The following is a 27,857-nucleotide window of genomic DNA, read 5'->3' as shown; positions in this document are numbered from 1 at the left end:
CCCTGTGAGTGTACACATATCCCTCAAGAGTGTAGACATATCCCTCAGAGAGTACACACATCCCTCAGAGTGTACGCGCACATCCCTCAGAGCATGGATACACATTCCGAAACTTCCCACTCCCACCAAGCGCCACGCCCCCGTGCTCTGCAGGCAAACTCCTCCCTCTCCCCCTCTTTACCTCCGGAGGTCTAGCCTCAGCCTCGTCAGCGCTATGCCTACAGTCGTCTCCCTTTTTCTCTCCTCCTCCTCCATCTTCCACTCTGGGTTTCCGGTTCTGGTTGAGCCCTAGGCGGGCCAGAACGGAGCGAATGGTATCATGCAAGGTGGCACCGTCAGCGCCATTGGAGGCGAGCAAACACCACTCGCCCAGGCTTTCACGGAACATGGCGGCGGCCACACGGCCCGGTTTGCTTTTGGGGCTGTGAGTGTAACACTTCAAGTGGAGCTGCAAGGAGAGACAGCAGGACACGACGCCATCACTGGCTGCAAACCTTCCCTCGTCTACAGTCACACTATCTGGCTGTAAACCTTCCCTTATCTACAGTCACACTATCTGCCTGTAAACCTTCCCTTGTCTACAGTCACACTATCTGGCTGTAAACCTTCCCTTGTCTACAGTCACACTATCTGGCTGTAAACCTTCCCTCATCTACAGTCACACTATCTGCCTGTAAACCTTCCCTTGTCTACAGTCACACTATCTGGCTGTAAACCTTCCCTCATCTACAGTCACACTATCTGGCTGTAAACCTTCCCTCATCTACAGTCACACTATCTGGCTGTAAACCTTCCCTCGTCTACAGTCACATTATCTGGCTGTAAACCTTCCCTCATCTACAGTCACACTATCTGGCTGTAAACCTTCCCTTGTCTACAGTCACATTATCTGGCTGTAAACCTTCCCTCGTCTACAGTCACACTATCTGGCTGTAAACCTTCCCTCATCTACAGTCACACTATCTGGCTGTAAACCTTCCCTTGTCTACAGTCACACTATCTGGCTGTAAACCTTCCCTCGTCTACAGTCATCTACAGTCACACTATCTGGCTGTAAACCTTCCCTCACCTACAGTCATCTACAGTCACACTATCTGGCTGTAAACCTTGCCTCATCTACAGTCACACTATCTGGCTGTAAACCTTCCCACACCTACAGTCATCTACAGTCACACTATCTGGCTGTAAACCTTGCCTCATCTACAGTCACACTATCTGGCTGTAAACCTTCCCACACCTACAGTCATCTACAGTCACACTATCTGGCTGTAAACCTTCCCTCACCTACAGTCATCTACAGTCACACTATCTGGCTGTAAACCTTCCCACACCTACAGTCATCTACAGTCACACTATCTGGCTGTAAACCTTGCCTCATCTACAGTCACACTATCTGGCTGTAAACCTTCCCACACCTACAGTCATCTACAGTCACACTATCTGGCTGTAAACCTTCCCTCATCTACAGTCACACTATCTGGCTGTAAACCTTCCCTCGTCTACAGTCACACTATCTGGCTGTAAACCTTCCCTTGTCTACAGTCACACTATCTGGCTGTAAACCTTCCCTCACCTACAGTCATCTACAGTCACACTATCTGGCTGTAAACCTTGCCTCATCTACAGTCACACTATCTGGCTGTAAACCTTCCCTCACCTACAGTCATCTACAGTCACACTATCTGGCTGTAAACCTTCCCTCACCTACAGTCATCTACAGTCACACTATCTGGCTGTAAACCTTCCCTCACCTACAGTCATCTACAGTCACACTACCTGGCTGTAAACCTTCCCTCGTCTACAGTCACACTATCTGGCTGTAAACCTTCCCTCATCTACAGTCACACTATCTGGCTGTAAACCTTGCCTCATCTACAGTCACACTATCTGGCTGTAAACCTTCCCTCATCTACAGTCATCTACAGTCACACTATCTGGCTGTAAACCTTCCCTCATCTACAGTCACATTATCTGGCTGTAAACCTTCCCTCATCTACAGTCACACTATCTGGCTGTAAACCTTCCCTCACCTACAGTCATCTACAGTCACACTATCTGGCTGTAAACCTTCCCTCACCTACAGTCATCTACAGTCACACTACCTGGCTGTAAACCTTCCCTCACCTACAGTCATCTACAGTCACACTATCTGGCTGCAAACCTTCCCTCGGTTACAGTCACACTACCTGGCTGTAAACCTTCCCTCATCTACAGTCACACTATCTGGCTGTAAACCTTCCCTCACCTACAGTCATCTACAGTCACACTATCTGGCTGCAAACCTTCCCTCGGTTACAGTCACACTATCTGGCTGTAAACCTTCCCTCGTCTACAGTCACACTATCTGCCTGTAAACCTTCCCTTGTCTACAGTCACACTATCTGGCTGTAAACCTTCCCTCACCTACAGTCATCTACAGTCACACTATCTGGCTGTAAACCTTGCCTCATCTACAGTCACACTATCTGGCTGTAAACCTTCCCTCACCTACAGTCATCTACAGTCACACTATCTGGCTGTAAACCTTCCCTCACCTACAGTCATCTACAGTCACACTATCTGGCTGTAAACCTTCCCTCACCTACAGTCATCTACAGTCACACTATCTGGCTGTAAACCTTCCCTCACCTACAGTCATCTACAGTCACACTACCTGGCTGTAAACCTTCCCTCGTCTACAGTCACACTATCTGGCTGTAAACCTTCCCTCATCTACAGTCACACTATCTGTCTGTAAACCTTGCCTCATCTACAGTCACACTATCTGGCTGTAAGCCTTCCCTCATCTACAGTCATCTACAGTCACACTATCTGGCTGTAAACCTTCCCTCATCTACAGTCACACTATCTGGCTGTAAACCTTGCCTCATCTACAGTCACACTATCTGGCTGTAAACCTTCCCTCATCTACAGTCATCTACAGTCACACTATCTGGCTGTAAACCTTCCCTCACCTACAGTCATCTACAGTCACACTACCTGGCTGTAAACCTTCCCTCACCTACAGTCATCTACAGTCACACTATCTGGCTGCAAACCTTCCCTCGGTTACAGTCACACTACCTGGCTGTAAACCTTCCCTCGTCTACAGTCACACTATCTGGCTGTAAACCTTCCCTCACCTACAGTCATCTACAGTCACACTATCTGGCTGTAAACCTTCCCTCATCTACAGTCACACTACCTGGCTGTAAACCTTCCCTCACCTACAGTCATCTACAGTCACACTACCTGGCTGTAAACCTTCCCTCGTCTACAGTCACACTATCTGGCGGTAAACCTTCCCTCATCTACAGTCATCTACAGTCACACTACCTGGCTGTAAACCTTCCTTCACCTAGTCACACTATCTGGCTGTAAACCTTGCCTTGTCTACAGTCACACTATCTGGCTGTAAACCTTGCCTTGTCTACAATCACACTATGTTGACAGACGCTAAACCAAAGAACACTGCAAACGTTCTGATGAAAGTTACCACGGAACAAAGCCATCTTCAATTTTTTTCTTTTTGTACTTAAAAACCTCTCAATCACCAGTCTTTGTGGTTCTACACTCTCCCAAGACAGCTGCTGTTTTGTTTTTGTTTTTGTTGTTTTTTTATTTCATCAGTAATCTGTGTTAGGAGGTCACAACAGCAGGACTGTTTCATTTTCTCTTACAATAATGCTGGCATGGTGATTTCTTCCTAAAGGTATTCATGTCTAACGGAATTGTCCAAAGCCATTAGCTGGCCATTTGTTTCTTCCTTCCTCCTCAGATGTGTATACTGTGTGACAAAAGTAAGGACCTACTTTTGTCCAATGCTGTAATACTTCCTGGTTTGTTTGATTCTGGTTTCTTTTGCTGAAATAGGGATGATCTGCTTGCCACTGTACTGCAGTTTCAATTTCAGTTTCTCAAGGAGGCATCACTGCATTCGGACAAATCCATATACGCTGCACCACATCTGCAGCTAGGCAAATGCCCAGCAGCAGCATAACCCAATGCGCTTGTCAGGCCTTGAGTGCATGCATATATATTTGAGTATTTATAACTGTCAGAGTGGGATTCTACACAATTTTGCCAGAGGACAGTATTTTCTTGCCATGGGTTCTTTGTCAGTGCACCAAGTGCGTGCTGCACACGGGAACTCGGTTTATCATCTCATCCGAATGACTCGATGCTCAGTTTGATTTTCCGGTCAAACTTGGGAGAAAGGCTGAGAGTGGGAATCAAACCCAGACCCTCACAGACACTGTATTAGCAAATCAGCATCTAAAACATTCTGCCACCTTCCTCCTGATCCATAAATGAGACTCAAACCTGTGGACACTCATTTCCAAGTGGGGAGATTTCCACTAGGCCACTGCTCCATGCGCTACACACCAGTCCTTCTTCTTCTTCTTAATTTTCTAATTCTGCCATCATTGCAGTGGCTGAATGGATAAGGTACTGGATTCTCCCTCAAATTTCCTGAATTCGATCCCCGGTTCGGTGCACATGGTGGGTGAAGGATGGAGGTTGATTTTTTCTGATCTCCAAGGTCAGCATATGTGCAGACCTGCTAGTGCTTGAACCCCTTCATGTGTACATGCACGCCAAAGATCAAATACGTATGTTAAAGATCCTGTAATCCATGTCATTGTTTGGCGGGTCATGGAAACACGAAAATACCCTGCATGCATCAACCACGACAGAATCATCAGCACCCTGATGTTGATTGTGTAACTGAAAGAAAAAAGAAGAAGAGGGGCCTCTTCACTCTGTTCTCAAAGCTAGGCTTGTAGCAACGACTGTATCACTGACTGATAAGTCCATCAGCAACAACAACATTTTAAAAAGATCTGGGTTAGTCAAGTTTTTCCAGTGGCTTTAATTTCACACTTGTGATTATTTCCAGAGGGACCAAAAAAAACCTGCTGCCACCGATAAAGAACCACATGTGTCACACTTTGAAACCATTTTTGTTTGTTTGGTTGGTTGGTTTTTTCAATCTTTTCTTTCTGTTCCTTCTACTTTTTCTTCATGTTCACTTGTTAAGAAACAAGTAGGACTTCACATGTACAGCTGTTCTCACCCTGCTGTTGAATCAGGGATTCCGCTTTCAGGGTCACACTTTTCTTTCAGTACTTACATTATAACAGCTCCAGAAAGGAAGACGCATAACAGTTACAAAAGATTCATTTAAGCCCTATCTTCTCCAGAGTGGTATAGGCATAAAGTGCTGACTCAATTTATAAAATGTGTAATACCTGCTGACTCAACTTACGAAATGTGTAAGACCTGCTGACTAAACTTAACAAAATGTGTAAATCCTGCTGGCTAAACTTAATCAAATGTGTAAGACCTACTGATCCAAAGAAATGTGTAAGACTGCTGACTAAACTCACAAAATGTGTAAGACCTGCTGACTAAACTTAATAAAATGTGTAAGACTTACTGATCCAAAGAAATGTGTAAAACCTGCTGACTAAACTCACAAAATGTGTAAGACCTGCTGGCTAAACTTAACAAAATGTGTAAGACTTGCTGACTACACTAAACGAAATGTATTAGACCTGCAGATCCAAAGAAATGTGTAAGACCTGCTGGCTAAACTTAACAAAATGTGTAAGACTTGCTGACTACACTAAACGAAATGTATTAGACCTGCAGATCCAAAGAAATGTGTAAACTTACGAAATGTGTAAGACCCGCTGACTCAACTTATGAAATGTGTAAGACATGCTGATCTAAAGAAATGTACAAGACCTGCTGACTAAACTGACAAAATGTGTAAGACCTGCTGACTGCACTAAACAAAGTGTATTAGACCTGCTGAACCAAAGAAATGTGTAAGACCTGCTGACTAAACTAACAAAATGTGTAAGACCTGCAAACTAAACATAATGAAATGTGTAAGACCTGCTGACTACACTAAACAAAATGTATTAGACCTGCTGATCCAAAGAAATGTGTAAGACCTGCTGACTAAACTAACAAAATGTGTAAGACCTGCTAAAACTAAAACTTAAAAAATGTGTAAGAGTACGAAGACCTGTTTACATAACTCAACCCCCCCCTCCCTTCAAATAGCTTAACGTTGAAGCATCTTCTTACTGTTTGGTTATGTATATGAAGCATGTAATGCACAGAGCCTGTGACAGGACATGACCTGCACAATTCACAGAGGCAGAAAAGCAAAAAGCTGAAGTTGAAAACCTTTCTACTGAAGAAACAATGAGCCACAATGACAGGTAAATTCGAATGTCCAAGATCTTTCTTTTTTTTTCTACTTGCATTAACAGTCAGCCAAGGGTGAATAAATCAAAACACAATTACCAACATTCAAAGCAGAAAGACTTCAATGCAGTCTCAAACACTGATCATGGAATGTGTCATGTACAATCACATATGAATTTGGAGCATACAGAAACACATAATATTATAGTGATATACACAGTTACAACATCCATCATAAAAATGTGTCACAATCAAACAAATGCTTCAGCCTGAACGATTTTCTGTATGATAAAACAAAAGAGCTAATAATCTCAAAATGCCTTGAGAACTGCAATCATATCCACCTCTGTAATTTTCTTGTGTAATGTTGAATAATGTACTGAGCCAAACATGAGTCAGCATATAACTTTTATCTCATTTTATCTGACAGTTGAATTGTACAGTGTTAATCTACGAGTGTGTGTGTGTGTGTGTGTGTGTGTGTGTGTGTGTGTGTGAGTATGGGGAGGATTAGGGAGGGAGGCATGTGTGTGTGTGTGTGTGTGTGTGTGTGTGTGTGTGTGTGTGTGTGTGTGTGAGTATGGGGAGGATTAGGGAGGGAGGCATGTATGTATGTGTGTGTGTGTGTGTGTGTGTGTGTGTGAGAGAGAGAGAGAGAGAGAGAGAGAGAGAGAGAGAGAGAGAGAGAGAGAGAGAGGGAGAGAAAGACAGAGACAGCACCACTCAGACACAGAGACAGCGAGACACAGCGGAAAGACAAAAGGTGTAAAGCACATGAGTAGTATCACACGCAAATGACACAACTGGCACATGCATATCCCCACATATGTCGTCTGCACACTGGGTAATTTTAAAACACATCTGTCCATCATGAAAGAAACCTGTGCTCATATTATTGATCTGTTACAGTTAGGCACAGCAATACAACGTAATGTTTCCAGCGATCTTTTTGTTAACCATTTGTGCATGTTCTATTTATGGACAAAAAATGGCTCAGATCATGCTTGATTGCTTTTTACTCCTGTGTACAAAGATAATCTTTGAAGTTTGTGAAATGTGAGAAAATTACATGTGAAATACAATGGATGATGAAAAGTGAGCACCAATGAAAAACAAAAACAAAAAAAAAAAAACAGTGAGAACACACATGCAAACTGAAAACCGAGAAAAGAAGTTCCGTGAGAAAAACAAGATAATACAAGACAGGAAATGACATGTTTCTTCCATTCTACCCTGTGGGGGTACATGAAAATGGTACATATTTCATGTCATTATTCAACAGAGAAAAACTAACAAGCAGGACAGACAAGGACCGAGACAGACATAGATGGACAAAGAGAGAAAATGAAAACAAAAATATGAATGATAAACTGACATTCACACAAAGTTAATGACAGCTCTGTCTGTATGCTTCCTTTCAGATTAACCAGAGGGTGGAGAAAAAAGAGAGAATAAAAATACAAATATGATTTTATGAATGATGAACTGACATTCACATCAAATTAATGACAGATCTGTCTGTATGCTTCCTTTCAGGTCAACGGTATAACCAGAGGGTGGACAAAAAAGAGAATCAAAATAAAAATATGAACGATGAACTGAACTCACATTCACACCAAATTAATGACAGATCTTTCAGTATGCTTCCTTTCAGGTTAACCAGAGGGTGGACAAAAAAGAGAGAATTAAAATAATATGAACTTCCTTTCAGGTTAACCAGAGGGTGGACAAAAAAGAGAGAATTAAAATAATATGAACGATGAACTGAACTGACATTCACACCAAATTAATGACAGATTTTGTCAGTATGCCTCCTTTCAGGTTGATCAGAGGCTGGGCATAACAGAGACAATCAAAATAAAAATATGAATGATGAACTGAACTGACATTCACACCAAATTAATGACAGATTTTGTCAGTATGCCTCCTTTCAGGTTAATCAGAGGCTGGACATAACAGAGACAATCAAAATAAAAATATGAATGATGAACTGAACTGACATTCACACCAAATTAATGATAGATCTGTCGGTATGCTTCCTTTCAGGTTAACCAGAGGGTGGACAAAAAAGAGAGAATCAAAATAAAAATATGAATGACAAACTGACACTCACAACAAATTAACGACAGATGTGTCAGTGTGCTTCCTTTCAGATTAATCAGAGGCTGGACATAAAAGAAAGAATCAAAACAAAAATGTCAAAGACGAGCTGACACTCACATCAAGTAAATAACACATCTATCTGTATGCTTCCTTTCAGTTTAACCAGGACAAAAAGATACTACAGCCACCATAAAGCAGGGGAAATGAGATAAAAACAATCAACCAACCAAAGGAAGAAACAAACAAATAGAAAACAAATACCTTAGCAAACAGGACATTCAGAAAAGAAAATGAATTATAGATGGGGCATAGAAATAACACACGCAACAAGAGATAAAGGAATAAAAACAAAATACAGTTTGTTTTATGATAAGCTTCTGAGAAAGTTAAAGATCTAAATAAATTGACAGTATGATTTTTCTGTTAAACATCTCAAAGTTTTTGTGAAAATCTGAGTGTTTGAAAAGTTAAACATTACCATCCAAACTGCAGGACAATGAAATAATAAAAATCCTTGAATAGATATCTTATCTGAGTATCTGACCATTCGAAAGCAGCTGAGCTCTGATGAACGAGCAAATGGAAAGTAAATTAATTAATAAACTAACTGACCCAACTCTTTTCATCTGTCAGAAATTCAGTGTGACACCACACCATGTATGCTATGAAAAAAAAAAGAAAGAAAAAATAATAACAACATAAACTGACAGATATTAAAATAAAAAATCCCCCTGGTGTCTCAGAAACTTTGAAAGTTTAACAGAATGATGAAACCTGTAAAACTAAACATAACCCCAGCCCCCTTGACTTCTCTATTTCAAGTATGAGGGTTTTAAATTTTGAGCAATACCTGTGCAATATACATACAATCAGGAAAAAACAACAACTTATCAATACTGTTCACGTATGTCTCGTTTTTTATATATTCTGAATATTTTGAAATTAGTTGAGCAGTACCATGCAACAAGCTTCCTCCTTTGATACCTATTATCAAAATTTTGTTCAATCTAGCCCCAATTCATAGCACCAGACAAAACATCAACCACACACATACCAAAAAAATAAATAAATAAAATAAAAAAGAAACAAACACCAACAGGCTAAGGAAGCAGAGAAGAAATTGATAATTCTTTATTTTCAAGGATAACAAATACGCAACTGTGTGCTTTATTTCATCCAGTCCCCAATCTACATAGGGTCCATACTACATGATAATACAAATGATGGAAATGAAACACACACACACACACACACGCGTGCGCGCGCGCACCGCACCACATGTACTCGACACATTCACAGACATCAGTTACAGAATGCATAATACAGTCAAAAACATGTCATGGAAAACACAGTTTCTAACAAGTTTGAGTTAAACTTCATATGAATGACAGAAACGTAGACTGACAGACATACAGAGTGTGACAGAGAGAGAAAGAGAAAGAGAGAGAGAGAGAGGAAGAGAGAGAGAAAGAGAGAGAGAACAACAGCCAGACAGAGGTTCTGTGTGTCCTTTACCTGGGAGATCTTGATGACAATGCCGGCGTTCATACACCAGGCGGTGGTGAGCGTCATGTGCAGCAACAGCTGTGTCACAGGCAGAGACAACCCCCCATCGCACCATCAAACACCACATTATTCTTTCTGTGTCACCCGCCCCTGCCCCCTCTCCCCATCACACACACACACACACACACACATGCCCACCTCCATACTCCCCCAACCCCACACACATACACACACACACACACATCTGTATGTGCAAGTATGTGAATGTACGCACACATGTGCATGTCCACACATTTCTCCCCCCTCCCTCCCCCCTCTCCGCCCGCCCCCCCCCTCCCCGGCCCTCCTCACCCCCACCCCCCCATTAACACACTCAGTGATTAATTGGCACTATGCAAACAGCATCTGAACCACACGAGCACACACACACACACACACACACACACACACACTGCCTGCTGGCAAGAGGAAAACGAATGACCAGGCCGACTGACAACAGTGCTAGCCACTTTCTCCTCCTCCCCCACTCCAGAGAGGAGGTAAGAAGCATTCCATGAAATATTCCGTTCGGCTGTGTCATGATCATGGTGGGTAGTATGGAAGCGGTGGAAAAGTCAGGTGGGCAGTGTGTGTATGTGTGGGTAACCGTATGTGTGTGTATGCATGTATTTGTATTTGTATTTCTTTTTATCACAACAGATTTCTATGTGTGAAATTTGGGCTGCTCTCCCCAGGGAGAGCACGTCGCTACACTACAGGACCACCCTTTTTTTTTTACTTTTTTTTTTCTGCGCGGAGTTTTTGTTTGTTTGTTTGTTTTTCCTATCAAAGTGGATTTTTCTACAGAATTTTGCCATGAACAACCCCTCTGTTGCAGTGGGTTCTTTTACATGAGATAAGTGCATGCTGCACATGGGACTTCGGTTTATCATCTCATCTGATTGACTACCATCCAGACCACGACTCGAGGTCTAGCAAAGAGGGAGAAAATATTGGCGGCTGAGCCGTGATTCGAACCAGTGCACTCTAATTCTCTCGCTTCCTAGGCGAACGTTACCTCTAGGCCATCATTCTGGGTAACAGTGTGTGTATGTGTATACATGCATGTGTATATATGTATAGGTGATAGTGTGTGTACATGTATACATGTGTATGTATGTGTGGGTAACTGTATTGTGTGTATACACATGTATGTATGTGTGGGTAGGTATGTGTATGTGTTAACGTGCGTATGTATGTGTGGGTAACAGTATGTGTGTATATACATGTGTATGTATGTTTGGGTAAATGTAAGTGCATGTACACATGTGTGTATGTGTGGGTAACAGTGTATGTGTATGCATGTATGTATACACATGTATGAGTGGGTAACAGTATGTGTATATTTGTGTGGGTAACCACATGTATATATACATGTGTATGTATGTGTGGGTAACAGTGTGTGTATGTTTATACATGTGTATGTATGTGTGGGTAACAGAGTATGTGTGGGTAACAGTATGTATGTGTAGTACATGTATGTTTGTTTGGGCAACCGTGTGTGTGTGTACATGTGTATGTGTGTGTGGGTAACAGTGTGTGTACCTGTATACATGTGTATTAAGTGTGGGTAACTGTGTATGTATGTGTGTATCATCAAAGGTTTCTCCATTACAATGGGAAATCATTTACAGCTTAGTCTTTTGTGAAGGACTATCACTCTCAAACTAGGAGGTAAAATTGCACTGGCTCTTAGTGCAGCAGCCTTGGGGGCCAGATGGCCTTTGGGAACTATCCCAACGCCGACAGTCCTAAAACCCTCTTGGCCGCAAGAGTGGGGATGTAACATGGGGAAGATACTCTCCACTGTAATCAAATTCTAGCCCAGATATTTGGGAGAGCAGTTGCCTCCTCTGCTGTTCTGATGGTCAAAGTCAGACACAACTGATTACCATACATGTGTATATGTTTATGTATATGTGGGTAACTGTGTGAATGTGTATACATGTTATGAATGGCTGGGTGCATGTGTGTGTGAGTGCGAATGAGAGAGAGAGTGTGTATATGTGTGTGTGTATGTGTGAGTCCATGTCTGTGTATGTGTTTGTGTTTGTGTGTGTGTTTGTGTTTGTGTCTCTGTGTGTCTGCTTGTGTATGTGCATGCATTTGCACACTCCTACATGAGCGGGTATGTGTGCATGTTTGTCTGTATACAAGTCTTGTGTCAGTCTGAACTGAGTAAATGTGCTTCAGCCTATTTCAGTTTGCTGAATAAGTTATCAAACAAAGAACTATTGTTTTGCACTGAGTGTAATGCCATTACTGACTGGCTGCATCATACATCATACAAACAAACACACATGCACCCACCCATATATAACACGTACACTTTACACACATACGCACCCAAACACGCATGCACACACACAGACACACACAGAGACACAGACAAACAGACACACACACACACACACACACACATTCATACAAACATACATTCACTTAACTCCAATGCAGGAATGTCAATTCACATTGGCAAAAAGGACTAAAGGTTTTCTGTATGTGTGTGCATCTATGTTCCACTTCTCCCCTCCCCTTCCCTCCCTTCCACTCCCACCAACACCCCCTCCCTCCCTCCCTGACACACCACAACCACACACTACACACCCACTTCCTTACCTTCATGATTTCCACCTGGATGTCCTCCGGCAGATGTGGCGTGAGGTGCAGGGCATTGAGCACCTGCACAGGTAGCCAGCGCTCCTCGTCCCCAGTCTCCAGGCTGGAGTGGAACCGCTCGTCCTTCAACAGGTGCTGCAGGTGGGGCAAAGAACACACACCGGCGGGAAGGGGGAATAGGGGGGGTCAAGGTGTGTCATTATCACAATTTTCATCATCACCGTCATTCATCACCATCATCATCATCATCATCATCCCGAGATGCCAACCCTTGTCGAGTGTTTCTTGTAGTAACAATCAGGAAAATTGGTAGGAACATTTCAAATTTGGTAGGGAAAGGACTGTCCCTTGCAAAATTCTGTAGAAAAATCCACTTCTGTAGGAAAACAACTGAAACTGCATGCAGAAAAAAAAACACAAAAAAAATGGGTGGTGCTCTCAGTGTAGTAACGCGATCTCCTGGTTGAGAGCAGCCCAAGTTTCATACAGAGAAATCTGTTGTAACAAAAAGAGTACTAATACAATTATAAATACTCGGACTCCGAGCCACATCAGCAAACATACATTTTATCTACAAGGCGCACAAACACTTGGGCCTAACTGCAACACTGTGTAACTGCTACGATTGAAGCTGACTGGTCCACTCAATGCTGTTTCAATGTAAACATGCATGCGATTAGCTGAGCATCATCACATGAAACCAAGGTCAGTAGTGACTGCCCTGGCCTCGTGATTGATAGGTCTGGAGCATCTGGGTAATGTTAAACAAGAAAGCATGTGACCATGCAATGTAATCGAAAATGAACTCGTCAGAACAATTTTGACACTGGCTTAACGTCGGAAATGACTGCGATCAAGTGTAACAAAATATGGCGAAATTGTAACAGTTGGCATCTCTGATCATCATCATCACCATCACCATCATCATTCACCACCATCATCATCATCATCATCTTAATTAAGTTTACTGGACCGCATCCACCAGGGAAGGTGTTGTGGGAAGATGAAGTTGGTGATCTGTGGCAAGACGTAAGGCATGGATCAGTCATACTGTGAGTGCAGAGCGTGTCTGAAGCTCTGCCAAACTACCCGTCCAACATGGTCTTAACCTCTGGCTCTGAAGCCTGACTACTTGGTGATAGTGAGAAGAAGAAGAAGAAAAAGAAAAAGAAGAAGACCAATATCACTATTCCTACGATGATGATGATCATCATCATTATCATTATTATCATTATTACTAGACCAATGTCATTATTCTAATGATAATGATTATAACTGTCATCATTATTAGTAGTAGTATCATTATTACTACTGTTATAAGTAGTAGTTAAAGTTGCAGCAGCAGCAACAGTAGTAGTAGTGGTAGATGTAGTACAACTACTGCTAATAACAATAATAACAATAAATAATGACATCAACTGTAACAACAGCATGAAGAAGAAGAAGAAGAAGAAGAAGAAGAAGAAGAAGAAGAAGACCAATGTCATTATTCTGATGATGATGATGATGATGATGACCATTATTATTATAATTATTACTTCTGTTATAAGTAGTAGTAACACTCGCAGCAGCAGCAGGAGCAGTAGTAGCAGTAGCGGCAGTGGTAGAACTACTACTGATATTAATGATAAAAACAAACAACGACAACAACAACTGTTACAACAGCACAAAGAAGAAGAAGAAGAGGAAGAAGAATGTTGATGATGATGAAGATGATGATGATGATGATTAAGTTTCTGGTGTTCTCTATTGAATGATTCAGAGCTATTCACATTTCAAAGTTCATTGTTGGTGAATCTCTGTCATCATTATGTCGGCCAAGTGCTCAAATTTGTTTAATGAATGAAAGAAAATCACATACTGTGTTAATGCTTTGAAACAATTTTTTTTAAAAAGACTTTAAAAAAAAAATATATAGGTGTCTATCTGTATGTCAGCATATGTGTGAGAGTAAGTGTGCGTGTGTGCATATATTTGTATGTGAATGCATGTGCATGTGTGCATACATGCGTGCATGTGTGTGCTTTGAAATAAATTTAAAAAAACTTAAACCAAAAAGTTTTAGGTGTCTGTCTGTCTGTCTGTCTGCACATGTGTGTGAGGGTGAGTGTGCATGTGTGCATATATTTGCATGTGTGTGTGTACATGCGTGCGTGCATGTGTGTGTGTGTGCTTTGAAATAGATTTTTAAAAAGACTTTAACCAAAAAACCATATGTGTCTGTCTGTCTGTCTGTCTGTCTGTCTGCACATATGTGTTAGGATATGTGTGCGTGTGTGTATATATTTGTATGTGCGTGCATGCGTGTGTGTGTGTGCGTGTGCATGTGTGCGGGCAGGCACTTATGTGTGTATGTGTCCCCCTCACTCTCTCTCCACATCTCTCTACCCCTAGGTGTGGTAACCCTTGGTTCATTGGGGTCAAAGGCCTTCTTCTTCTTCTTCTTCTTCTACATTTGTGGGCTTCAACTCCCACGTTCACTCGTATATACGTGAGTGGGCTTTTTACGTGAATGACCGTTTTTACCCCACCATGTAGGCAGCCATACTCCGTTTTCGGGGGTGTGCATGCTGGGTATGTTCTTGTTTCCATAACCCACCGAACGCTGACATGGATTACAGGATCTTTAACGTGCATATTTGATCTTATGCTTGCGTATACACACAAAGGGGGTTCAGGCACTGGCAGGTCTGCACATATGTTGACCTGGGAGATCATAAAAATCTCCACCCTTTACCCACCAGGCGGCATCACCGTGATTCAAACCCGGGACCCTCAGATCGAAAGTCCAACGCTTTAACCATTCGGCTATGGCGCCCATCGGGGTCAAAGGCCAAATCAAGAAGCATACATCATTGTCAGTGCCAGTTCTTTGTCAGTGTCTCCTCTCTCTCTCTCTCTCTCCCTACACCTTTCTCTCTCTCCCTCTTTCACTTGTTCTCTCCCTCAATGTTCCATATATATATATAATAATGTGGAGTGATGGCCTAGATGTAACTCATCCGTCTAGGAAGCGAGAGAATCTGAGTGCGCTGGTTCGAATCATGGCTCAGCCGCCGACATTTTCTCCCCCTCCACTAGACCTTGAGTGGTGGTCTGGATGCTAGTCATTCGGATGAGACAATAAACCGAGGTCCCGTGTGCAGCATGCACTTAGCGCACGTAAAAGAACCCACGGCAACAAAAGGGTTGTTCCTGGCAAAATTCTGTAGAAAAATCCACTTCGATAGGAAAAACAAATAAAACTGCACACAGGAAAAAATACAAAAAAAAGGGTGACGCTGTAGTAAAGCGATGCGCTCTCCCTGGGGAGAGCAGCCCAAATTTCACATAGAGAAATCTGTTGTGATAAAAAGAAATACAAATACAAATAACCTTCACATGTGTATTCCTTCTTCAATAATATCTAGTCAAGTGCAGTCAGCTATTCACAGGCTGCAGGCTATCACCTGCTGTGGCTGTAGCAGGTGTTGAAGGACCCCATCATACACATGAAAAAAGCCATCACACCACAAATTGCAGACAGGTTTTCCCCACATTTTGTTAGCAATTAAAATTCTTCAGTATACTGCTGTTCAGTGTGTGTACACATATATATGTGTGTGTGTGTGTGTGTGTGTGTGTGTGCGCGTGTGCGTGTGTGTGCGTGTTGTGTGTAGATAGATATACATATAATGATATAGATTGATAGACAGTAAGACAGACAGATAGATATAAACATACATACGTATGATATATATTGTATAACAAAAACACACACATACACACACACACACTCACATAGTACATACACATACACACACTCACACACACATACAGATGATACACACACACACACACACACACACACACACACACACACACACACATTATGGCTTAGTGTATGTATAAGACTGTATGTGCATAGGCCTAGTTTTAGTTTATTTAAGAGGAAATGTCCGCTGTTGGAGTTGCTGTTGTGTTTGTTTTCACTTGGGTAGGTAGTCAAATTAGTTGGTTGAACACTGAAATGTTTTAATGAAAAGGCCATTGGCCCATGTCAATAGTCAAATTAGTTGGTTGACAGGGAGAAAGACAGATGATAATGGATGCATGGGTGTGTGTGTGTATGTGTGTGTGTGTGTGGGGGGGGGGGTGTCTGTGGGTGTGTGTGTGTCTGTGTGTGTGTGTGGGTGTGGGTGTGGGTGGGTGGGTGGGTGGGTGTGGCGGTGTGTCTTTCTTTAACTTAACATCTTTTCACTTTGAGTGACATTAGATGTGTCATATGTGTGTGTGTGTGTGTGTGTGTGTGTGTTTGTGTATGGGAGGTGGGATGCGGATGGAGGTTTAACTACGAAAGTAAAATAAAGTATCGGTAGGTCGCATCACAGAGACAGTCCTATCGGACTATGTAACAGGTATTCAGCGATTTCAAGTGGATATCATTTCTTTTATGTTTTGTTCTGAAAATTTTGTAAACTTGCATGTATTTGGGAGTAACCTGCTAATCTTTTAACACTGAAACAAAATATGATTTCATGTGATTTGTTCACCACAGACACAATAAACATTTTTGCTGAACTTTGTCTCATATGAGACACCAGAGTGGTTACCAGTCTATTATAGTACGAAGGATAATCCATCATTTTTTGTTGTGTAATTTCAGTGGTAGACCCCTTTTACTTGGGGGTAAGAAATCCTGTCAACTGCACTAGCTAGAGATCTGCTCCATATTGAAGACTTGTGCAGTCCGCTACATTCTGAAACTCTGTGTGTGTGTGTGTGTGTGTGTGTGTGTGTGTGTGTGTGTGTATGCGTGTGTTTATGCATGTGTAAATGCATGCATATCTGTGTGCTCTTGAATGTCATTGTGTGAATGTGTGTTCTTGTGTGTGTGTGTGTGTGTGTGTGTGTGTGTGTGTGTGTGTGTGTGTGTGCTTGAATGTCATTGTGTGAGTGTGTGTTCTTTTTCTTCTCTTTTTTCCCCCCCTTAAATACAAAATATGTGTATAAACTGAGCATATTTACGTAATTTTGGTCTCTGAATCAATTCATTCTGAGTGTGTGCGTATGCTCATGCCATAAAATAACGATTATGCATGTGTAATTCAGTGACCACTGGACTGCTGAAACCAGGAAGACTGAAGCTCTTTACCAGCTTCCTTCCCCTTCCTTCCTTGAAAATAAATGAATGGATAAAGATAAAGAAATGATCATGTGGGTTGCACCAATGATCCCAACCCATTTTTTCACTTTCAGAACATTCATTGTTTTCTTCTTCTTGGCTTTCTGCTTCTCCTTTACTTTCTTCTTCTTCTTCCTCTTCTTCTTCTTCTTTCCCATCCTCCTCCATTATCCTCCTCTTCCCCCTTCTGCTTTTCTTCCTTCTTCTTCTTCTTCTTCTCCTTCATCTTCTTTTTCTTCTTCTTTTTCTCCTACCTCTTCTTCTCCTACTTCTCCTTCTTCTGCCACTTTTTCTTCTTTTTTTCCCTCCTTCTCCTTCTTCTACATTTTCTTCTTCTTCTTCTGTGTCTTCTTCTCCTACGTCTTCTTCTCTTGCTTCTTCTTCTCCTCCTTCTACTTCTCCTATTTCTTCTTCATCATCTTCTGCTTCTTGTTCTCTTCCTCCTCCTCCTTTCTACTTCTTCTTCTCCTATTTCTTCTTCTTCTTCTCCTCCTTCTACTTCTCCTCCTTCTTCTTCATCTTCTCCTACCCCTTCTCTTTCTCCTCTCTCTTCTTCACTTTCTTGATAATCACTATGGACGTGTATTTACTTTGCCTATATCCAGTCTCGTCTCAGCTATTGTTTGATTATTTGGGGTAAATGTCCTCCTTCTACATTAAGCCGCTTTGCTCTTTACAAAAATGTGCCATTAAGATGATTAGCCATGTAAATACCACAGGCGGATCTGTGCACAATATGTACAAAGAACTTCAAATATTACCTGTTCATCTACTTATTAGATATAACACATTGATTCTTATGCATGGGATTGTTCATAACGCATGCCCACAATAATTAAAATCATTATTTTGTTTCGAGTTCCAACATAAATCAGACAGAGCTATTGTCCCAAAGCCTAAAATTGATTTATGAGTCTCTCATTTAATGGAAGCACAGAATGGAACATGTTTCCAAAGACGTCATCAAATTCCAGCCATATATCTCTTTAAAACTAACATAAGAATATTTCTATTTGATACTTTTGATTAACCCACTCGTGGTCTTTTGCAAATGCTTGCTTGTACTCAGTCCACTAGCTGCCATGCCATGATGAATGAAAAATTGAATGTATGTGTGATCTTGCTAGCAAATGAACACTAAGTGCGTGTGTGTGTTTGCGTGTGTTTGAGTGTGTGGGCGTAAATGTGTACGTATGTCTTTGTTTGCTTGTTTTATAATTGTGCATGCGTGCATGCATGCGTGTGTGCGTGCGTGCGTGCATGCGCGCGTGTGTGTGTCACTGTGTGTGTAACTACGTACATGCATGATAATGTACCAATTGTTCTTTTCATCGCTTTGTTACCTTTAATGGACTATTCCAGTTACTATTCTTATTCGCCATTCTAATTATTCATTTTATTTTATTTTATTTCTTTATTTCTATGTTTTGTGTCGTTGTTTATTTTTATGTTTTGTGTCGTTAAATGGGCAGAATTGTAAAAAGGCCTTTACTGCGCCTAATTCTTTACCCATTAAAGATTCAATCAATCAATCAATCTTCTTCCTTCTAATCTACCTTCCCCCTCCTATGTCTTATTTCCTTCTTCCCTGGACATCCATGGTCATCCTGCTGACCATTGGAGATGGTTTTGAGAGTTACAAGTCTGTCTAAAACATCCGGTTTAAGTCTCCTTTGTGTTGTGTGCAACCCTTCATGTCTTTGGAATTTGTTAGCCTTGGAAGTAATGTATTCATACTTTAATGCAGTTTAATACAACTTTGCTGCCCATTGATTTTTTTTTTTCCAGCTGTGGGTACACATTTGTTGCAGGAGTTTCTAATGCCTAAGAGCTCCGGATTTCTCTTCTTTTTTTAATTCAGACATGTACATGCAGATATTCTAACACACACACACACACACACACACACACACACACACACACACACAAACCACAAAAATCTAGAAACTCTGTATACATGCATACATACAAAGACACACATACATGAATTTTTTAAAATTCATATAGAAGACTTTTTTTCTTTCTTTTTTTCCTTTCCTAAAATAATGGAGAGATGGAGAGGTGTATTGAGAACTCAGAAGTCTTGTGTTTGTATTTGTATTTCTTTTTATCACAACAGATTTCTCTGTGTGAAATTCAGGCTGCTCACCCCAGGGAGAGCACATCGCTATGCTACAGCGCCACCCTTTTTTCTTTTTTTTTTCTTTTTTTTGTGTATTTTTTCCTGCATGCAGTTTTATTTGTTCTTCCTATCGAAATGGATTTTTCTACAGAATTTTGCCAGGAACAACCCTTTGGTTGCCATGGCTTCTTTTACGTGCGCTAAGTGCATGCTGCACACAGGACCTCAGTTTATCGTCTCATCCGAATGACTAGCGTCCAGACCACCACTCAAGGTCTACTGGTGGAAGGAGAGAAAATATCGGCGGCTGAGCCGTGATTTGAACCAGCGCGCTGAGATTCTCTCGCTTCCTAGGCGGACGCATTACCTCTAGGCCATCACTCCACATGCTCCCTGGATGCTTCATCCACAGGCCACCCCTCCACTGCTTGTACATCAACACAACATATAAATAACAAGGTAAAAAAAAAACCCATCACCCAGACAGCCCTTCACTGGACTCTGTGTGTGTGTGTGTGTGTGTGTGTGTGTGTGTGTGTATGCGCGCATGTGTGTGTATCTGTGTGTGTGTGTGGGTGTGTGTGTGAATGTGTAAGTGTGTGTGTGCGCGCGTGTGCACGTGCGTGTGTGTACATGTGTGTGTGTGTTTGTGTGTGTGTTAATGTATCTATTTATCATTATCATCATTATCGGTAATAGTAGCAGTAGTGGTAGTAAGAGTAGTAGTAGTAGTAGCAGAGTTTTTTGTGCTTTTCTTAATCTTCCAACTGACATTTGAAGCCATGGTCATCTTCCAGTCTGTAGGATGAACATCAGGAGTAGTCGTAGTGGTAGGTTTTTTGGGGGGCTTTTCTTAATCTTTTTTTTTTTTTTCCAGAAGCATGAGTGGAAGGCTAGAGAACACCTGGCACAGAACAGTGAAAGGAGAACTCCAGACCCTGAAGCACACCTGGGGTACCATTCAGAGACTGGCCCCAAAACAGACAAGAGCGGCCACTCTTCATTGCTGCCCTATATGCCAGAGTGCATAGCAGGCAGTAAGTAAGTAACTTACCAAGTGCAAATAACAAAAAAAACCCAAAAACTCAGCATGTTGAAATAACACTGAGCGAAATGACGTTAAAGAAATTAAAAAATTTCACTCTTCAGTTCATCAAAGATTACCTGTATGCCAGCCAGAGCATGGTACGACAGCTTCCTGGCTCGTGATTCTAGTGCCATCTGGAACGGCTCTAAACACAGCTCTCGCAGCCTCCAGGCCTCCGTCGCTTGCAACGCTTCCTCATTCTGCAGTACATCTGAGAGACAAGCGCCAAAACCCTAGCTGGTGAGATACAGGTGGGCGGTAAAGGTGTACTGTGATTCACAGCTGACAGAAAGGTGAAAAGGTCCTAAACTTTCAAATCTGATCTCAAAACATGTTTGTTCGAACGATATTTCAAACCAGAGTGTACTTGTGATGTTTTTGCTGTTAATAGGTTGGGGCGAGGGGGAAAGGGGGGTAGGGGGGAGAGGCGTTTGAGATGCGAGTGATGTTACACTTTTTTTTTCAAAGTATTCTTTTTTATATCAAGGTTCTATCTTAACATCTCTCAGAGATATACATTTCATTCTTGTGTTTTCATCATACAATATGTTTTGTTAAATGCACTTAGAGACGCTGGGTAAGTGCTTTATGAATGAACAATTTATTATCATCATCATCATCATTATTACCATTATTATTATCATCATTATTATCATTATCATTATTATCAGGAGAAGTAGTAGTAATACTTATTAAGATCACAATGCATAACTGTAACAAATGCTCTTCAAGCATGGGGACAGAAGGATGGCATTTAGGTACAACAGTGACCTATTACAAAATGTATATATATAAATTTTGTATCATATCAAGCTAGCCACAGTGTAAAGGAAAACACCTATTTTCTTTATTGTGAAACAGCACAACAGACTTAAAGCAATACAATCAAATACTTTACAAATCAGCACAACAAACTTGTGTATGTTCACTGTTCATTCTGTTGGGATTTCATCTGTCTTTCTTTTTTTTTCCAAAAACGTAATCACATTCACTGTGTAGGGATAATATAAAAGTCTAAGTAAATCATAATGTTGAGAAATTTCAGCACATACACACATGCATAATAAACCATAGCGGCATAAGTCTGGTGTATTCAACCCACAGTGTATGTCTGACTCCTTAAATGTGCAAGACATATAATATACATCATTATCATAATCATAACAGTAAACATGACAATCATCATCATCAACTTAAAAATCATAATAATCATAATGATAATGGGTATTTCTAATGTGCTCCCCCCCCCCTTCCCCCCCCCCCCCCCCTCTCTCTCTCTCTCTCTCTCTCAAACTCCCTATTTCTCAGCTGTGTCCACCCTCTTCCTATCACATAAATCTGTTTTCTTACCTCTTCCTGGTTCACAGGGCACTGTCATGAGAGCAGCACCAAAATCTCTCTTATCAAATGAATAGATTAATAGATTGAATCCATTCAAATCATTAGAAAAAAAAAATTTAAAAAAAAGACACCAATTTGAATGAATCATTGGTACTAATATAACATCAATCATCACTGAAACTTGTCATAGTTTATCAGAATGAAAAGTATAGATAGATAGATAGATAGATAGACAGAGACAGAGAGAGAAAGACAGACAGATAGACTGACTGATAGACTGACTGATTGTTTCAATGATTGATTGATTGATATCTATAACAGAAAGAACACAGTGACATCCCCTTGAGCTACTGATACTGATACTGATATAATAGAAAGATAGATAGAGACTGATTGATAGATAGATAGATAGACAGATAGACAGACAGACAGAGGGATACTCATCAGTTTAAAAAGCAATAATTTTGAACTCACTCAATGCAGCACTGCACGAATGCTTAATGGCAGCAAACTTTGGCGTGACAATCTCTCTGGACAGCAATTTCAGTGTCTCCTCCATGGTTGCTCATGGACGATCACCTGCTGACCCGTTGACAACCAGGGTAAACAAAGACCCAGTCCGTGTATTCCAGGTGGCTTTTTCAAAACCTGAAATACCAAAGTTAAAAGTATTAACCCTTTCACCTCCAAGCTCGCATTTATGCACAGGCGTGGAGGAGGACCCATGTCACTGAAAGGTGACCATTCATTGGTCTGTTATCCATGAACCTACTGCTCTAATGTGGTAGGATAGGCCATATTTTCTATACATCGCAGGGGGAATCCCCAGCTATTCTTAGCCACTGTCTTCTCTGTGTTTATACCACAAGGGAATTTTGTTCTCTAAATTGACTGGCGGTGAAAGGGTTAAACATCCCACAGCCTTTTACAGCCAAAAAGGCAGTGAATTCGCATCCACTGTGTCTTGGGCTGGGTATAAGAAGGTGGGGACCCAATCTTTACCTTCCACCACTTTTAACCATCCCCCAGAAGGAAGGTGGCAGAATGGTTAAGACGCTCAGCTGCCAATACAGAGAGTCCGTGAGGGTGTGGGTTCGAATCCCGCTCTCGCCCTTTCTCCTAAGTTTGACTGGAAAATCAAACTGAGCGTCTAGTCTTTCGGATGAGACGATAAACCGAGGTCCCGTGTGCAGCACACACTTGGCGCACTGAAAAAGAACCCATGGCAACGAGAGTGTTGTCCTCTGGCGAAATTACGTAAAATGAAATCCACTTTCATAGGTACACAAATATGTAAGCATGCACTCAAGGCCTGACTAAGCGCGTTGGGTTATGCTGCTGGTCAGGCATCTGCTCAACAGATGTGGTGTAGCGTGTATGGATTTGTCCGAACGCAGTGACGCCTCCTTGAGAAAGTGAAACTGAAACTGAAACTAACCATCCCCTGCCGAAGTCAGGTACTAACTTACACTGACTGGAGTAAGGAAGACCTGAATAAAGTGCCTTTCCCCAAGGACACAACACCATGCCCAAACAGGCCTAGAACCCCAATCAATGATCAACACTGGATCAGAAGTCCAACTCCTAACAGTTTCTGCCGAGAAGAAGATACCATGTTGCAGTCCTTATAGCTGGAGAAAAAAAAATGTGTGTGTGTGTGTGTGTGTGTGTGTGTGTGTGTGTGTGTGCGCGCGCGTGTGTGTGTGTGTGTGTGTGTGTGTGCATGTGTGTGCGTGTGTGTGCTGACAGAACAAACTTACAAAGTTGTTCCAAGACGTAACTGTTGGAAGACTGAGCACTATTCTATAATCATTAAATGCTTGAGTAGCAATCTTTCTTTCTTTCTTTTTTTTCTCTTCTCTCTTTTTTCTTCTCTCTCTTTTTGTTTTGTTGACTCACTTCTGTAAACAAAGTGAGTCTATGTTTTAACCCGGTGTTCGGTTGTCTGTGTGTGTGTGTGTGTGTGTCCGTGGTAAACTTTAACATTGACATTTTCTCTGCAAATACTTTGTCAGTTGACACCAAATTTGGCATAAAAATAGGAAAAATTCAGTTCTTTCCAGTCATCTTGTTTAAAACAATATTGCACCTCTGGGATGGGCACAAAAAAATAAAGAATGAAGCCTAATTATATGCAAACTGCATTTACTGTTATATTTATATTTTTTGTATTATCTAAACTTGGCACTTTGATCTGATATTCTGACCCAACAACTAGAGCAGTCATTATTATCATTTTTTGTTCAAACAGGAACTTCTTTTGCTAAGCATGGAAGTTTTATTTATTTTGCAAACGTTTTGGTGCAGATAGTAAAAAAGGGAAATTACTCTGTAATTAATGCTAGGGGAGTTAATTTGTGCTTTGCGTGTGTGTGTGTGTGTGTGTGAGAGTGTCTGGTCTGTGTCTGTGTGTCCCTTTGTGTCATGCGTGTGTGTTTGAGTAAATGTGTGTGAGTGTGCGTGCATGTGTGCGTGCATGCGTACGTATGTGTGTATATGCCTCTGTGTGTGTGTGTGTGTGTGAATCCATGAATGAACTACTGATATCCAGCTAATACGAAACATGCACACATGCCAGAAGAAAGCAGTTTTCTGATGTTTTCAACAGTCTACCCTTCCAGTCTCCTGCATCCCATTCTTCTTAGTATTATGCACAAAAAATGGCTCCTCTTTGTTATTTATAGATCTATGCAGGCATGTACACACACACACACACACACACACACACACACACACACACACACACACACACACACAGAGTTTTCATTTTGGGGCTAGGTCATGCGTTAGTTACACAATGTCTTTCAAAAAGATCTACAACAATACAAAGATGGGGCTTCATTGGGCATACAGATATATTATATATATATATATATATATATATATATATATATGTGTGTGTGTGTGTGTGTGTGTGTGTGTAAGGTCAGTTTACTTTTGTGGTATCAACATGCATCATCAGCAAGTCTAAGCGGAGCAACTTAGGCACTCCCAAGCCTGCATATAATATAATCATGACACAAAGTAAATTGATCTGGAAGGTGATTCTTGAAGGAAAATTTCTAAAACTGTTTCTCTGTTTCAGCACACACGCGCACGCGCGCACACACACACACACTCCAGCACTTTTTGTTGCTCTCTCTCTCTCTCTCTCTTGAGGAAGTCAGTCATCTTGGCCTTGTTGTTGATAATATTAATAACCTGTCATGGTCCATATTTATAAAGATGACAGGTAAACCATAGAAACACATATAAATTATGCTGTATGCATCAGCAATATGGGATTCTGCCAGTGAAAATATTCTTAAACAACTTATGAATTGTATAGAATACAATACATACTTCTGAAATCTTCATTAACTGTCTCTGACTGCAAAAACTTGGGTATACTGCCATTAAAATGGAAACTCACTCATAGTAAGGCACTTTCTGTGTTCAAGATAATATCTAATTTTGCTCCTCCATGTCAATGATTTGTTACAAGCATGACTGGCGACATCAACAAGATCATGGTTCCTTCCACTGCCTAGAAATAAGTAGAATAGGAAAGTATGTGTAGTTAAATGATTTATTTAAATCTAGTCTCACTCTGGTGGATGTCTCTGGAACCATATCTTATCTAGTTTGAATGTTTATACAAGTATCAATGTTTAAAAAAGAAAAAGGTAAAAAAATTAAAAAAAAAAAAAAGGTATAGTGACTATCTGATGGAAAACTTTGTTAAATCTGTATAGAAATTAAGTTAGTACCTGAAGGAACATTTTGCTAATTCTGTATGGAAATTAAGTAAAGTCATATGATGGTACTGTTCTCTCAGAGGTCTCTCTCCCTCCCTCCCTCCCTTTGTGTCTCTGTCTGTATATTTGGCTGTCTTTCTTTTCTATACATTTTCTGCACGTGTATGCATTATTCTAAACAGTATGCTTGCGTTTGTATGTACAATTTTCGTGTATAGTGTTCTCCTGTTGAGTGCTGGATGCAAAAAAAAGCATTGCTGCTTATTCTATTACCCTCAGAGAAAAACTCTCTCTCTCTCTCTCTCTCTCTCTCTCTCTCTCTCATTCCACTCCTACTCCACACTTACCACTAACATGCAAGCAAATTCGCAACACCCCCCATCCCCACCTACCACAAAATAAATGCTGACAACGTCATCTTTGTATACCCACCTCCGATTTCAAATCATGAAGCGATCATACGCCACGCAAAACAGAAACCATATTGCGATGCTGTTCAGCGCCAGCTGCACATCGAATCATCGATCATTCCGGCGACACAATAGTTCTACTACAGCACATTATGATCAATGAACTTATGTCTTGCTGTATCGTCCAAAAATCCGCATCACACTTCTTCCATTCGTGTGCAGCATACGGCTTGATTATCACTTGATGCAACCAAAACTCTTTCTCGTACCAGGCCTAACAATCGTCTGTTAATTTATTACGAAGAGTTCAGCGCCCACACACGCACACACACACAACCCCATCACGTCCAGTGCCCAACATTTTACCAGCCACGCAAGAAAGTCGCGCAGGATAATTTCCCTTGGATGGATTGTTTTCATATCACCCCACTCTTCTGTGTGTGTGTGTGTGTGTGTGTGTGTGTGTGGAATTAAAGTGAAAAAGTTTCAGTTTCAGTTTCTCAATGAGGTATCACTGCGTTCGGACAAATCCACATGCGCTACACCACATCTTAACTCCATCTTAGCTCCTCCTCTGACCCTTATAAATACAGTTTTTTTCCTATCAGCCATCCCCGCCTGGAACTCCCTTCCTGCAACAGCAGCAGAGGCTCCCTCCTTGGTAGCTTTCTTGAGGGAGCTGAACAAGATCACAGTTTAGTCCCCTTTAGGATCTTCCGGAGGGACGCTGCGAGTGACGGTGGGAGGGAATATGTATACATGTTCTTTCTCACTGTCACCCCCTCCGGTAGGAAGATAGGTCTACTTAGGTTCTGATTAGGTTTATATAATAGACTTTTTTCTTTTCTTTTCTTTTTTTTCTTTTTTGACGCCTCTGCGCACACGGGTCACTGATTAATAGTCAGTAATAACGGCTGACCTTCCAATTTGAAGACTGAAGATCTGCTAGGCAGATACCTGACAGCAGCATAACCCAACGCGCTTGTCACTATGTCGGACATCAGTTGAGAGCATGTTTATAATTAGTGTACCTTATATCAGTGTGGATTTCTTTTAACATAATAGTTTGCCAGAGGACAAGACCCTCGTTGCCATGGGTTATTTTTCAGTGCGCCCAGTGCGTGCTACACACGGGATTTCGGTTCATCGTCTCATCCGAAAGACTTTCCACTGACGCTCAGTTTGATCAGTCTAGTCAAGCTTGGGAGAAAGGGCGAGATTCAGTCGAACACTCACCTTCCCGGGTCACGGACTCGCTGCATTGGCAGCTGAGTGTCTTACCATTCTGTCACCTTCTTCCTTAAACGGGGAGAGAAAAAAAGACACTGAAGAAAAAAGGAAGGTATACTGGGTGCCAGTTGCACCGATCGAATATTTTTAGTGCATGTGTGCGTCACAGTGTAGTCATCACCACAACTTGGTATTGTCAGAAAAGATTAGCCTACAACGGTTGCCATATACTTGCACAAGGAAGAAGATGGCAGACTGATCAAGAGGCTTGATTATCTGACAATACAGTGTCTGGGTC

The 27,857-nt window shown here is 41.4% G+C and overlaps 1 protein-coding gene across 1 annotated transcript in view; it reads right to left on the bottom strand.

Annotated features, from left to right (window-relative positions):
- The window catches only part of LOC143283471 (brefeldin A-inhibited guanine nucleotide-exchange protein 3-like), a 92,800-nt gene extending 66,136 nt beyond the window's left edge, over positions 1 to 26,664 (bottom strand). Inside the window, exons 1-5 of the mRNA XM_076589713.1 lie at positions 26,352 to 26,664; positions 22,657 to 22,830; positions 20,919 to 21,052; positions 12,469 to 12,603; positions 9,820 to 9,888 (exon numbers count right to left, since the gene is read on the bottom strand). Coding sequence (XP_076445828.1) covers positions 9,820 to 9,888; positions 12,469 to 12,603; positions 20,919 to 21,052; positions 22,657 to 22,741 — 423 coding nt within the window. The 5' untranslated portion in view covers positions 22,742 to 22,830; positions 26,352 to 26,664. The remainder of the gene's footprint in view (positions 1 to 9,819; positions 9,889 to 12,468; positions 12,604 to 20,918; positions 21,053 to 22,656; positions 22,831 to 26,351) is intronic.
- Positions 26,665 to 27,857: the final 1,193 nt, after the last annotated feature.

Source organism: Babylonia areolata, chromosome 6 (assembly GCF_041734735.1).
Source record: "Babylonia areolata isolate BAREFJ2019XMU chromosome 6, ASM4173473v1, whole genome shotgun sequence".
Taxonomy (NCBI): domain Eukaryota; kingdom Metazoa; phylum Mollusca; class Gastropoda; order Neogastropoda; family Buccinidae; genus Babylonia; species Babylonia areolata.
This window is presented reverse-complemented; position numbering and strand designations above follow the sequence as displayed.